Source organism: Larimichthys crocea, chromosome III (genome assembly GCF_000972845.2).
Source record: "Larimichthys crocea isolate SSNF chromosome III, L_crocea_2.0, whole genome shotgun sequence".
Taxonomy (NCBI): Eukaryota; Metazoa; Chordata; class Actinopteri; family Sciaenidae; genus Larimichthys; species Larimichthys crocea.
In genome coordinates, this window is record NC_040013.1 from 20,825,351 (window position 1) to 20,840,546 (window position 15,196).

The window sequence follows — 15,196 nt, forward strand, 5'->3', positions numbered from 1 at the left end:
TTTAGAAAGAACTATGACCTACTAACATGTAAGACAACGTGACATTTTGTTGTCATTGAAGGCCAAGTTTCTCTAATTCACTATTCAGAGACATGACGTGGACAGAGTAAGAAGTTTAGTCTCCACAGGGTTTTATTTCTAAACACATTACTTCATTCCTTGCAGATTTTCTGGGCTAATTAAAAACTGAGGCAAATTAGTTTTTTCTACCGAAGTTCCAAGGACAGCTATGAGAGAAATTTACAGTCTATCAGGGAACTTAAAGTTGTACCAATTAGTGCCAATTAGCCTTTAACTCAGCTTTTCATCATCGCCTTCCATGTGCCATGAATTAGAAAAATTGTCGAGGCGGCGTTATTGCTCTGCATTGCACTGAACTTTGCTGTGCTCTCTTGGCTCTCACTGAGTTTCTTCTCGAGTTACTAAAGGACAAGAGACTCTGCAAAAAAAAAAAAGTGAGATGATGCATATGTATTTTTTATTTTTATTAGCAGCGTGACTCAGGGGACAATGACGTCGGTCAGTCCATCACTTCAGACTGAAATGTCTCAGTAACTACTGGATCGTAATGATTTTGGTGATCCTCTGAACTTCCATCTAACACCAGGGGTTCTCAACCTTTAACACAGGGGACAGTGACTCATGGAAAAGAATATGCGCACCAACCTGACTATTTTTTTTGGGGGGGGGGCGACTCCAAGAGACATTTACTAACAAGAAAAAAAATCCTAGTGTGAATTAAGTTATTTTCTTATTAGAAAATGGTCAGCCATCCAGAACCTTGTTATGGGACACATTTGGTCCATGAGCCTTAAGTTGAATATCACTGCTATAAAATCTGTAGATGGACTATCCAAGTGTTACAGACAAATGTAATGATCCAGTGACTCTGCATATATGGAAATTTGAAGTTGAATAATTTGGTAGCAGCTCGTGTTTCTCCTGTCTTTTTTACATTTCTAGCTCAGTTGTCTTCAAATAACACCAAGTGCAATGAACTCAGTCTAATCAGTAATACACATCAGTTTAATCTGACAAATTCAAAATGGATTAAAGGTTTTGATTTGTCCGTGGTGTATGGCGGCTTGTTGACTTTGCAGCTCTCTTGTTCGACATAGTGCATATATATTACTCTGACAGTGGTGATAATCAGTTTTATAGAGCAAAGGAGGACAGCGAGATAACTTTAGCAGCTGGTGCTTACATGTGAAAGATGCCTTCCTGGACCACGGTGATCATAAACCTTGCTTTCCTTTTACACACACACACACACACACACACACACACACACCCTCTAAATCCTCTCCTTTATCTTATACTGTAACCGTTAAACAACCATTCCTCTGCAGAAAGTTTCAACTTTTCCGTGCCAAAAAGTCAAACTAATTGTAAACACACACACACACACACACACACACACACACACACTCACTCCTCGCGTTAATGAAGTTTCCCAGGCAGTAAAGGGGAGGCAGTTTCGTCCCTGGCACTGAGCCTGGAGGTCACAGCTGTAATGCAGGTCTATTACTCAGCTGGAAAAAGGTGGATATTAATCATCAGTCTAATATCCCATGAGGTTACAAAAAGTGTGATTATTAGAGGGTTTATTCCACCCTGTCACACTGTTCAAATTACAATCATTCCACTTCTCAAATAACCGAATTCTTCTCGGTTTCTGAAAAGGCAATTGTTCATTGAGAGGTTTGGATAATAACCTTCTATCTCAAAAAGACTTGCAACTTGTTCAGTTCCAGTGAAATGGCATGTAATAACCGAAGGTGACACACTTTTCCAGCATTCATTTGCTTCCCTCTTGATTGTTCCTCCGGATTTAGGTTTGCCTCATAGACAGTATAAAGAATGGACAGCGTATCCGTGACGTCACCCACAGGTTTCTGAAGAGGCTCAAAGTGCGGCGCTTCTGGCCGCCACCATGTTGGTAGTCCTGCTTCTTCCTCCCCTCCTGGCTAATCTAAAAATAGGCAAAGACGTGGATCATCGGTAGACCTGAGGCGGACTGAATGACGCCTGAGTGCCCAAATAAGCCATCTGTAACGGCACCCACTAGCAAGGACCACACCATCAACAGGATACGTTAAAATGATTTTTTGGCACAATGAAGGATTGTTAGTGATTTCTTGTACTCCTTCAGTTGTTGTGGTGTGGGGGAGCTTCGGTGGGGGAATCCACCGTAGCACCCGGGCACGACGGACCCCCACCAGAACCCTATGGAGAATAGGAAGGAGGAGAAATATGTGAAAGCATAGGGGAAAATATGTGAAAGCAGCCACACTGTTAATTGTCCATAACTTTAAGCATTAACAGGGAAACTAGCTGTAAACATAAAAACCGCAACATGGGGGCTTATGGAGACTGGACTCGCTTTGTAGCCAGCCTCAAGTGGCCGTTCGAGGATCTGCAGTTCTTGGCACGTCACAGCGACGGAGGTTGCAGCTTGGTTTGCATTTGAAATGATCAGACTAATGCATTCCTCAGAAAATATTCATGTTTGACTCTGCTGCAGAGTCATTCGCTCGTGTGTTTAGGTTTCACTCCACTATGTATGTGTGTTAGAGATGAAGAAAGAAAGTGGAAGACAAGGAGGCAGCGATGAGGTTTGAAGGAGGGGGTGTGAAGCAGTGAAGAAGATGAGAGTGGACAGTTAAGTGGAGGGGAACAACGGAAGATAGGTGGTCAAAAAGGTGGGTGGCAGAGAAGGGCAAGGATAATTGGATTGTGGGAGAATTCATACTTGACGAGGGTGAATGTGCTTTCTGCACCTTTTCACCATTTGGCTGAGTTCCTGTGTAATCAGAGGAGAGAGTAGATGTGAACCACCGGCCAAACGAGACGCTCATGAACACAGAACGGCCAAGCTGCTGTTTAAAGATGCCGTTTATGGTGTCGGGCACCATTTAAAAAATACAAACACGCACCAATGCCAATGCAGCTCCCGGTCTATCTATCACTATTACGGGCTTGTGCGAAGGAATGGAGTTAATTGCTTCAACTAACAAAACACTCCAGGGTCCTGATTTCTCGCAGAGGTGAGGTGATAATGAGCTTAGATTGATTCAATGGGTGTTGGGCTGTGAGACGTTCAAGCAGGCCTCAGTACAATCACAAACGGCTGGTATCTGCTCCAAACAAGTGCCAACCTCCATGACTGGGAAATGAAGCCAGTGTGGAAGTGCTAAAAACTGGAAGAGGCTGGCTGCAGAAGTGAGTCAGTCTCCATAAGTCCCCATGTTAAAATGTCCAACCTCACAGCAGAAATAAACATGTTTACTGCCTGGTACAAAAAAAAACTGTTTTGGTCTCTATAGCTAGTTTCCCCATTAATAACAACTGGGTGAATTTCTATTTAACTCACCTGTTCAAATTATATTAAGGCTTAAAGTTATGCAGAATTAACAGCGTGGCCACTTTGATTGACAGGTACGTGCCGTTACAAGTGGCTTGTTTGAGAACCCAGGCGTATGTCAATGATCCACGTCTTTGCCGATATATAGATTAGCCCAGGGGCGGAAGAAGCAGTACATCCAACATGTCAGCAGCCAGTGCCAAGTTCAAAACCAAAGCTGACATTGCTCCAAAGCATGTGATTGTAATATATTGTAATATTGTGGATTTAGCTGGATAATGTGGATGACTTGATCGATGACGTGATCTGGCTTTCTGTTTGCCGGTTACTTTGCCAGCTGATGTGTGAGACGGCGATACGTGCTGCATCGCTGTGTTGCATTTAGCTTATTACATTTCATGAGAACCCATCCAATTGTTGTTGAGAAATTTCATTCAAAAGCACAAATGTCAACTTCACTGTGGCGCTAGAAAAGTCTCCAAAGTACTTTGAATTCATCCTCTCTGTTTGATGCACGCTCATACAAGACTCCATGGCAGTGCATCCAATAGTTGTTGAGATATTTCAGTCTGTATCAAGCATCCCAGCATTGAGGGGTTATGGGCTATATATGCAGAAGGGGATCAATTATCAAACCTAATTCTGTAGTCATTACCCTTGAAGAGCATAGTTGAACCATCTGGTCACAATAAACACAGACGACGGTTTTGTTTTTGTGTTTGGCTTGTTGCAGTTTTATTTCTGAATTGTGCAGGCCGACTTTGAGTTTGACTTTGTGAATTTATCACCTTCAGCACCAGAAGGCTATGAAACTGAAGTATAAAATATTTCTAGCCTATAAGTAAGGGCTTAAAACAAAAAGGGTCCATCCCTCAGCTAGGAGGCCTTGTAGGTATTAATCTTTATTTGCCTCATTTCATATCACTTAATATCACAGCTTTTACTGCAAATATAGGATGTGTATTACGAGTCTCTGTGCTGTAAAAGTTTTTATATGTTCAGGAACTTGAACTCGTCCCATTTCAACATCAAGAACTTTTCTTTTGTTTCTTTCTCTTCACCTATCTTCCTTTTCTCTTCTCTCTTTCATTCAAACACAGGAAACACTAGGGGTCTAATACATAGAGGGATGAAGAGATGATTCCTCCACTCAGTCTCAACTCCATCCCGGTTCCCCGTTTCCCTGCCAACAGCCGATCAATCCTCCTCTCATTTCTCCTCTCATCCTTCCATCCCTCTACCCTCATTCCTCCTACAGCACATCATCTCTAAATTTAGATTCATATACATTATACACATACACATATACACTCAATCCTACAGGTGGGGGATTGACCATGCTGTACATGGATTTTAGAAGGAACTGTCTCTATCACCCTGTTTGACTCCACAATCGAGACTGTGGAGTATTTCTGTGTCATCTGCAAGGATCTCGAGTGAGAGCTGAACATCAGCTCCCTCATCCAGAAAGCCCAGAAGAGGATCTAAGAAATTCAACCTGCCAAAGAGTCCATCCTCACCTCCTCCATCACCATCTGGTACTCTGCTGCCACTGCCAAGGATAAGGGCAGACCGCAGCGTGTCATTTGTTCTGCAGAGAAGGTGATCGGCTTCAGGCACGACTCTGAGGCACACAGGAAAGATCTCTGAACACAAACTCTTTGAATCGTTCCCCTCTGGCAGGAGGCTGTGGTCCATCAGGACCAGAACCTCACCCATCTGCCACTGGCCTTATCAACAACAAAGCCACTCTGACATCTCACTCTCCACCCCAGAGCCAACACATCACATTGACATAACTCCATGAGTAACATTGATACACAGCCTTTATTTAACATATTTTGGACCACTTATCTGCACATTTGAAAGGTTCTACATACTGTGAACTCTTGCACTTTACCTGGCAAATACTTACACATTCCTGCACAAACTGTCCAGCTCTTTTCATTTTAAAACATATTTTATATATATTTATATTGTTTAATACTTTTTTTTTTTTTACTTCATGTTTGTTCTGCACCAATAACACCAAGACAAACTCCTTGTATGTGAAGATCTACTTGACAGTAAGCCTGATTGTGTTATTGGTGTGGTCTTTGTTAGTGAGAGTGTGTGTTGGCAGGAAGGACCCAGTATTTATAGACGATGTGAAAGAGTCTAGAAGGAATTCACAAAACAGAACATGTTGTTTCAGTTGCACCGTTTTCCCCTTTGCTATATGAAATATAATTTAAAAAAGAGGAACTGTTATATAAAACATGAAGTCACTTCGTATATTAGTTCGGTGAATCTTGCTCACCACGCTCAGTGAACAAAAAGTGCCTATTTAATCATTATCATTCCTTTGGTGGTGATTTTCTCAGAAGATATTCAATGTTCCCATTTTTTTCTCGTCTTTATTAAAGAAAGGAAAGAAAAACTGTGCATTAAAGTGCTTTAGCTACAAAGTGGGTGCAAAGCCTTACTGCCATTAAAAAAAAAGGAGAGGCCATCTCCACTAATGGAGCTGGAAACTGATGAGCAGATGTCTATTTATGTGCTCGTGTCTCAGAGAGAACAAGTCAAGCAGTTTATGTGAATGTTAAAAGTGTGTGTGTGTGTGTGTGTGTGTGTGTGTGTGTGTGTGTGTGTGTGTGTGTGTGTGTGTGTGTGTGTGCGCACACACCAACAGACCTCACATTGCTCTCGCGCCTGACTTGGCAACACTGTCTCCACGACTCTCACAGCGAGGACAGATGGCAAGGACTTACCCCACTAAGAAACCCTCCGACACACACACACACACACAACCAGACGTGATGCGCAACACAAGAACTTCCTTGGCACCCACTGACATGTCTCTCAATCCAACAATGAGTCATGGTTAGCATCGTCTCCCACCAAGTGTCTGTGTTTGTGATTTTTCTTTTTTGGCCCGGCGGTATGTTGTTTCGATAAATCACCTGGAGTCAGCAAGTCAAACCGCAGAGCCTGCTGCTCTTTTGTCGTCACACTTCACACTGAGCCTGCTGCCCACTTCAGTCCAAACACGAGCCTTGTGCCGACTGCAGCTTTCAGAATTTGTTCTACTTTCACAACCACCCTGAAGGAGTTTAAAATTCTAAAAAACATGTTCTCATCCCAGGCATATTGAACTGACTCCTGATCAAAGGCACTGATCCAACACTGGAATAATTCTCCTCAAGTTAATGGTAGTTGTTTTTTTGTTTTTTTTAAACGTTGCCACTGCTTGAAGAGTTCATTTGCACTCTGAGATCTAATTATTATGGCTTTCATATACGAAAATCAGACAAAATGAGATGCAGCGTGCATCTGCCTGTGTTGAAGTCATGCACAGCTGATCTGTGTGCACTCAAATGTGTGGGTGGATGATTGGGCACAAATGTGAGACTGTGTAGGTGGACTGGAACCTGCGAGGCTGTGCAGTGTACACATGTAGCTGAACATTATGAACATTAATATCAATGTTCAGGTTTGCAGTTTTCCAAACTGACATCAAACAAATCAAAAATGTAACTTTATTAAAGACCCATATATGTCGAAGGATTGTTTCCTGCAGTGCCAAACTATCAGACTTTTAAGACCTTTTTTAAAGACTTCCGTGATGTGGTGATTGCAGCACAGTGTGTTCTCTCCTTTTCTCTTCACCCTGTACACGTCAGACTTTAACACTGACAGAAGTTCTCTGATAATGCAGCCATAGTGCGATGTGAAGGAAATGATCAGGAGTACATGGGGGTCATCAGAGTTTGTCAACTGGTGCAATCTCTCAATCAGCAAGATGAAGGAGATGGTGATTGACCTCCGGAGAAGATGCCTCAGACCACACAGGAGAACATCCAGAGATTGGATATTGATATGGTACCTGTGTTCACCTTAATAACAAAGTGGACTGGTCAGACATCCTGTACAAGAAGGGTCAAAGTTGTCTCATCTTACTGAGACTGAGTGTACAGGACTCTCTATGACACTGTGGTGGTCGTCTGCCGAGGAAGGGGAAGCAAGGTGAGAGACAGGAAACGACTCAAACTGGTCAAGAGGTCCACCTCTGTCCTGTCCTGGAGGAAGTTAGCAAAGCAGACATTCATTATGAACAACTCCTCTCACTTCCTGCATGAGACTGTGGAGGACTTAAACATCTCCTTCAGCAACAGACTGCTACACTCACATTGTAAGAAAGAAGAGCTCTTTTCTTTTATATATTTCTTGAGTAATTTTTTATCCACCTTGTGTAAATGAGCTGCTTTGACAATGAATTTCCTCGTTTTGTGGGATCGTTAAAATCTCTTATATTACAGCTGTAAAATACATAATTATTCCCCATGTACAAGATAACCTCATTTATTGCATCTTTATTTTTAAATGGTAACTAAATGTTTATTTATTCCCTTTTTATATATATTTCATATTTTTTTCTGAGCTCATTGTGATGAAGCTGGTGCTCCTCTATATGTATTTTTCTGTCATTTTCTTTTATTATTTCTTGGACTGAAGCACAAAAAACAGATGCCTTGAATTCAAATCTGTATAATAAATCTAATACAAGTCCAAACCAAAGTTCGTCGACTCTGTATGTGCATGATAGAATGTGAAACAAGTGATAAATTAAAGGTTTAAACTGTAACACAACTGACTGAATGGATACCTGTCGAATAGATCTGACCTCTGAATCATCAAATATAAAAAGTAGTGTAAATAATGTCATGACATGCAAGATAGAGAAAAACAAATTTTAATGAGGTCAAAACAGACATTTCGATTAAGAACACCGCTCCATCAGTTGATACAGATGATGTGACAACACCTTGTACACATTTTCTATCATCTTCTCTGGTGAATGTTCACATCTTGAAGCCCCTGCTACTCTTCTTTCTTTCGCCTGTGTGGCTCAGGGTCATACAAAGCTTTACGCTCAGAATTTTCAGAGGAGCAAAACATTGAATGTCCAAAAAAAAAACAAAACTGTAAAAAAACAAAACTGCAAGTAAAAAGTTTAATCTAGGCATCATCAGGTTTGTCTGCTGGTGGCCCACACGGTTGAAGCATCTTCTCCATCAGGTTGAAGCGGACTCGAGCTTTGCTCTCGTTCTCAGCCACAGAGAAGTAGTTGAGCAGGTCAAAGTGTCCCATGTAGGAGCAGTACGAGTCTCTGTGCTGGTTCACCAGCCACTCCCACTTGCTGGTGTCGGCGTGTCCTGTGCCGATGTACTTCGACTGCAGATGCTCCAGCTGACTGTGGATGTTGTATCGGTCTGTCATTGTCGCCGAGATCTGGACAAGGGGAAGATAACGTGATATAAATATATACATTTACGCAGATGCAGACAGATGACAGAACAAGACGAGGTCAGACTACAGCGTGTTGTTCACTCTGCTGAGAAGGTGCTAAGCTGCAACCTCCCACATCTTCAGGACCCCGGATACAAACTTTTTTAAGTCTTTCCTCTCTCACAGGAGAAACTAACTCTCACCATCCACCCCAAAGCCAACACATCTTATATCGCACCATTTTAATCCGGATATAATCCTCATTATATGTGGGAACGTCAAATAACTTCAGGTAGGGGCGGTCGGTAGCGTAGTGGGTTGAGCGGCCGCCCCGTGTGTGGAGGCTATAGTCCTTTATAGTAATTTACTGCGTGTCATTCCCCCTGTCTCTCTTCAGCTGTCCTATCATTAAAAGGCATTAAAGGCCAAAAAAATAATCTTTAAAAAATAAAAATAATAACTTCAGGTATTCTGGAGAAGAGGATCTGCAGCTGACTTCTAAAGGGACAAAAAGCATTTTTAAATCACACATAAAGAAAAACAAACTAATGAACTTCAGACACTCAGAGAGCTGAGTTTAAGGCGGTGGGTTAAGGAGAAGTCTTGAGGTCTGACTTGGATAGAAAAAGAGAAAGCTGAGGATTTAAAAAAAATAAAATAAAGATAGAAACCTTTTAATTTTATAAACAGACGGGCACTGGATGTGTGATTTAACGCTTATTTTTACTATTATTACTACTACTCTTTTTTTCCTGGTCTGTTTTTTACTTATTGTACTTAATGTAAAGTTTGAGAGTGTGGATTATTATGAGGAAGAGACTTTGACCATCATCAGTCAATAAATAAAGTATTTTAGGAGGGTAAGAAGTTTGTTATGCTACAAAAACCTGAGAAAATCAACTAACCCGCTGCTTATATCATCACTACAGAACAAGAGCTACATGTCTGACTCAGCCAGAGTGAAATCAAACAGTTTCTTTGTGAAATCAAACAGTTTCTTTGTGAAATCAAACAGTTTCTTTGTTTATTAAATAAAAGTTTCTTTGTGAAATCAAACAGTTTCTTTGTTTATTAAATAAAAACAGTTAGCACGCTTACAGTAGCTTCGCGGCTAACAGGTTAGCTCGCAGTAAAAGTCGCAGCTCGCTCTTTAATCGTTCACGCGGCTTTGAAAGCTGAAACATACTCACCGGATGAGAAGTGAAGAAATTAAAAAACAAACGTAGAGAGTAAAAAACAAAAAGTCTTCACAGCGTCCACAGCTCGACACAATGCTAGCGGAGCAACTTCCGGTGGGTTTCCTCAGTAAAACGAGCCGTGTGGAAACAAAAAGCCGGAACATTCTGTCAGCTCAGGTTTATATCGCAATGTTCATTTTCACCATAAGTTACAAAACATTTTGTTTTGGTCATCAGTCAATAAATAAAAAATGTTTTGGGAGGAAAAGAACTGATTATTGGTAATTAAGTTTTTTTTTTTTTTTTTAACAGCACTTAAAGGTCCAGTGTGTATGATTTAGGTGTGTCTATTGGCAGGATGTAATATTGTTTGGTATTTTTTCATTAAATATTAAATGGACTGTACTTATATATAGCATCTTTCTAGTCTTCCGACCACTCAAAGTGCTTTTACTCTAAATATCTCATTCACCTATTCAGCCTTATTTATTTATATAGCGCCTTTCATACAGAACTGTAGCCCAAAGTGCTTCACAGAGCAGAGTAAAAACATAAATACACAACAACTATCAGTTCTTAAGGTAAAAGAGCAGTTGAATGAAAAACTAGAGATTAGAAGAAAAGTAAAAAAAGAGCATAAAACTAAAACAACAAATCAAATAAGAAGAAAAATGAAGACCTATAGGGTAAAAAATTTAAGAACAGTTGCAGTAAAAGTAGATAAGACCTGTACAGTGAATAACCACCAGAGATAAAGGTAACAGGGAGTGATCAGGACATAAAGACTCAGCAGTGAATGGCCAACCACATTCATACACTGATGGCATTGTCTGCCATGCAAGGTGCCAACTGCTGCAATTTGGGGTTCAAGTATCTTTCCCAAGGACACTTCGACATGCAGACAGGAGGAGCCAGGGATCGAACCGCCGATCGTCTGGTTAGTGAAAGACCCACAATAAGAATTGTTGTGTTTTTGTTGCCTTAAAATGAGCCCTCCATACGGTAGCTCTGAACAAACAAAACAAACACTGACTCTAGATATGACCTTTTGCTTTTTATGTGAATTTCACGGCCAGAGACGTTGGTCCACGGTGGACCTGACGTGGGCTGAACATGCTTGGATGGTCAAACAAGCCATCTGTAATGACACCCACCTGTCAATCAAAGTGGCCATGCTGTTATTATGCATGGTTTAAGCCTTAATATAATTTGAATAGGGTAAGTAAAATAAATAAATAACACTGAGTACAGTTGTCATGAACGGGAAAATTAGTGATATTGTATGTTTATTTAACATGTTTATTTCTGCTGTGAAGTTGGACAATTTAACATGAGGACTTATGGAGACCGACTTGTTCTGTAGCCAATCTCAAGTGGACTAGTTAGCTCCAAACACAGATTATAGTTGAGGATGATGGGAAAGTGCTTAGTTTGTATTTGATCGTAAAGTTTTGACACGTGACACAGGTGATCTCACTAGTGATTACCTTAATTTGTGAGGGGATTTGTATTTTATTACAATATTTATAGTTTCTATATTATAGTTTTTTCTGTGTGTGTAGAGTGCGATTGTTGTTCATCTTATTTAGTGTACTACTTACTTATTTAGTGCTCCCTAATGACTAGATTAGTGCTACTGTGTTAGTAAGTTTATTTGAAGGTACATCACATAAACTGTTGCAATAAATAGCAGTGCCCCATGTGATGAATATGTTTTTATTGCCAAAGCTCATTTCCACCTCCAGTCTTCCAATACAAAACATTTTGTACTTTAGATAATTATCTGACTTTTTGCTTATTTTTTTAGCAGCTCTGTTTCCTGTCCTGTTCATGCTTTTGAGCCACTGTGATTTTACAGCATTTACATGTTTCTGGCGGTTTGTACATGAAAAAATGGCTTCAGCACATGTTCCCATAAGCCACACAAAGAGCAAATTGCCTAAGCATTTACAAGTTAAATTACGTGTGGGAATGAGGGTTGAACTGTCTGTAGATGTTGGTGGTAACTGTTGTGTGTGTGTCGTGATAATGGAAAGCAGAATAAAGTAGCCTTCAGAGGATGATTTCCACTTAAAATACAGCATCAAGTAAGTTTTAGAAAATTTGGTATGGGAATTATATCCATAAATATACAAGATCCCTTCTTTGGGGTTCACATATAATTCAACTAGACACCATATTTTATTAATTGCAATCCTATAAGGACTGGTGTTGATGACTATTCTCTCTTGCTCTGTAGAAAAACACCTGATGAGAATAACTCGGTATGAAGGATAACAGTAATAAGAAAAGAGGGTCCATTTATCACACTGCACCGTGGAGATCTACAGGGATAGAGATTACATTTCTGATAGCACAGAAGCTGTTGTTTGTGAGGTCAGAGCCATAAGACACTCTCACCGAAGACACGATATGGTCCTTATTTCATTAGAGAGAAAAAAAAGCGAGCATGCCCTGGAGAATCATGTGAGCCTTGATTGGTTTCTATATCTTTCCGTTTGTGGTACAGCACCGCGTAATCAGCTCAGTTCCATGTGGCTCAAGAGATAAAACTGGACTGTATTGTCAGAGAAGAAGCTGAATGCGCACTTGGAGGGGGCTAAACAGTTGGAAGGAATTGTGGTTTGCATGAAAATGAGAATAAAGATACAGTTATATGTGCTGTATGTAATTAGTCTTATGACAGCTATTGAAGCAGCAGAAATTAAATGTCCACTATTCCTGTCACGTTTTCTGGTGCTGGCAAGGAGAACCCAAAAGCACGACTCTGAGGCAGACAAGTTTAAGGGAAGATCAATTTACTCAGTCAGAGATCAAACAGGCAAACAAATCCGACAAGAAACAGGGTCAGAACGAGAAGTCAAAAAACTGAATTACTAGAGAACTTGGCAAAAACTACACAAAACAATCTGGCAGAGATGAAGTGGAAATGGACTAGTATATATACACTGAGGGGCTAATGAGCAAATGGACTGCAGGTGAGGAGAGGGGCGGGGAAAACCAGGTGAGGGAAATGAGCTGATTGCAAGGTGGGATCTGAAATGACAGGAGAATTAGTAATGAGACATGGAACCAATTAAGACAAACAGAGTGTAACTATGTTACAATTCCATTATCTCCATGTATGTTTGATCTGTTTGGTCTTTTCTTACGTTTCCATTACACCTGAGTCTGTTGCACTTAGTAACAGTTTGCATAACAAGCTCTACATATGAATTGGTGCACACTGTGGCCATGTTCCTACTGTTATTAAAACCGTGTTGTGTTGTAAGAATTGTGACAAATATTACAGGGTCCCATAGTTTCCTAGAAAGGAATATAACATGAAATCAAATGCACAGGACAGTTTCCAGGAGAACGATAATGTAATTTGTCATATAATTACTGGAATGGAGTCAGCGTTTCATACACTTCAGAGATAGTCATATCATGAAGTGTGTTAGTGTGCAGCAGGTCAGCTGAGGCATAAAATTCAACGGAAATGGAGGACAGAATTTTCAGTGGTAAATAAGATATTGTTGGGAATCGAATTAGATTTCCTTTCATAAATTTTCTCACTCAGCTATTTCTATTAAGATGTTTATTCAGATGTAGTTCTTTCCAGGAAACTTCTGAGGATATATATGTATATATGCATCACCATGTCGCCCCCCAAATTAAATCTGACTTCCATAAATCTGAGCAGCAGAGGCCTCACATATCCTGATTTTTAGTCTCTAGCGTGTGTCAAGCTCCAATAACACTAATGCAACCCAACAGCATCTGTAGCTGTAGGTACAAGGATAACAGTCCAATTAGATAATGGTTATTTTATTCAGCCTTTGCAGACACACACCTTAACACAGTAAATACCACGTCCACCAGGTATAATCAATTCTGTAGCGAAAGTTCAACTCAAACCACCTACTGCGTTTAAAAAGAAAGAGTGAACAGACGACAAGTTCCAGCTGTGTCAATCTCAACACAAACAGCTGTTTTCACACGCTGAGTAATGGAGGAAACCTTTCTACGTAAATATAGTGATAAATAAGATATAGATATATACGATAAGTTAAAATAAGATGGCCTCTTTTGATAGCACTTGTTACATCAGCTCACGATATAAAGGTGGATAAGAAAAATACTTTTCTGTGAAGTTAAGGATTACTTCATGTTAAGAGGATTACTTCAGGTCAGTGCATTCATTCATGTTTCCTTCTCAATGCTCTCCCTGATATGGTATGTCAGTTGTTTTTTTTATTTCAGTGAAAAAAATTTTTTTCTGCTTGGTTATGAACAAAGACCCGTGTGTGTAGACCCCTAACAGTACATAACGAAAAAAGGCTACAATAAAGAGCCTTCAAGAGAGCTCCTCAAGTGTACAACTGTTCCAAGGTCTGTGAAAGCTTATCTGGCAGTACAGATTCATATCGTGCATTGAAGGATGTATTTACTATACGTGCAGGTGGATGTGAGACGAGAGAGTAGAGATTCAATCTTTTCCTCTTGTTTTCTGTTTTTGCTCCAGCTCTAGCTCCAGGCAGATAGATGCAGCTTTATCTCACTTTTGCAGAGCTACACCTATGGTAAAATAATAGTCACAGGGGCATGATAATCAAACTTTGATAGCCAATCTTTTAGTGAGCAGGCCTGGGAACTGGAAAGCAAAGCACTAGCAGGAGGGAAGGGTAATGAAATCAGGTGGATGGATGGGAATATTGCCTGACTGGATGTCTGCTGTGCCTCACAGTCCTGCTGAGTGATAGCATAGTAAAAAAATGGAGTCAGCGATATTTCCAGTGATTTAAACCAACTGCCTAAGATAGAGCTCATTCCTAACCACCAATAGATAGACTGGAGAAGTAAAAAACAAAAAAACAAAACAAAGTACACCCTGTAGAGTTGTTACAGCAATGGCTGGTTGGTTCAACACACAAACTGAGGCGGCTCACTGGTCAGCTGTCAAAATGCCGCCTTTTGCTGGATGGCTGGTTCATTGGCAGACAAAGTAATGAGGTGGTTGGCAGCTTTACAGGACTCAGAGGTCTTGTCCGACTCATTTGCTTACTGATACATGAGCTCACCAAACCAACTGACTGGTTTGTTCATCCGGACGATCCATGACTTTAATCTCCCCCACCACCACCACCACGCCTAAGATTCTTTCTCTCAGCGTCTGCCTCTCACCCGCCCGATGTGCTGTGAACCACACCAGCAAAAACGCAATGTTCCCCTCAAATCAGATGACGATAGCCAGCTAGCCATTCATCTAAGTGTGAAATAGCTTGAGGGAACTCTAGCTCCATGACAAGTGCTGAATTGCTGGAGTATCGAAGCCCAAAGGTCTTAAATCAGATTCGGCACAGCTCTGAACTTACAATCTCTCTCCTTCGCACACTTACGTGCT

The 15,196-nt window shown here is 40.6% G+C and overlaps 1 protein-coding gene across 2 annotated transcripts; it reads right to left on the reverse strand.

Moving 5' to 3' along the window:
* Nucleotides 1-8,080: 8,080 nt before the first annotated feature.
* Nucleotides 8,081-9,969, reverse strand: sf3b5 (splicing factor 3b, subunit 5). 2 transcript variants are annotated; one of them, XM_010746038.3, is made up of 2 exons: nucleotides 9,823-9,969; nucleotides 8,081-8,635 (listed from the first exon to the last, which is right to left on the reverse strand). In XM_010746038.3, exon 2 carries the CDS (start codon nucleotides 8,621-8,623, stop codon nucleotides 8,363-8,365), a length of 261 nt encoding a protein of 86 aa, XP_010744340.1. In that variant the 5' UTR covers nucleotides 8,624-8,635; nucleotides 9,823-9,969; the 3' UTR covers nucleotides 8,081-8,362. The 2 variants fall into 2 exon arrangements, with proteins under 2 accessions (XP_010744340.1, XP_027129895.1); XM_027274094.1 differs by lacking the exon at nucleotides 9,823-9,969 and adding an exon at nucleotides 9,731-9,754.
* Nucleotides 9,970-15,196: the final 5,227 nt, after the last annotated feature.

Bases quoted from the DNA above. Each gene is read 5' to 3' on its own strand.
- sf3b5 (XM_010746038.3), bottom strand. From the start codon at position 8,623: ATGACAGACCGATACAACATCCACAGTCAGCTGGAGCATCTGCAGTCG.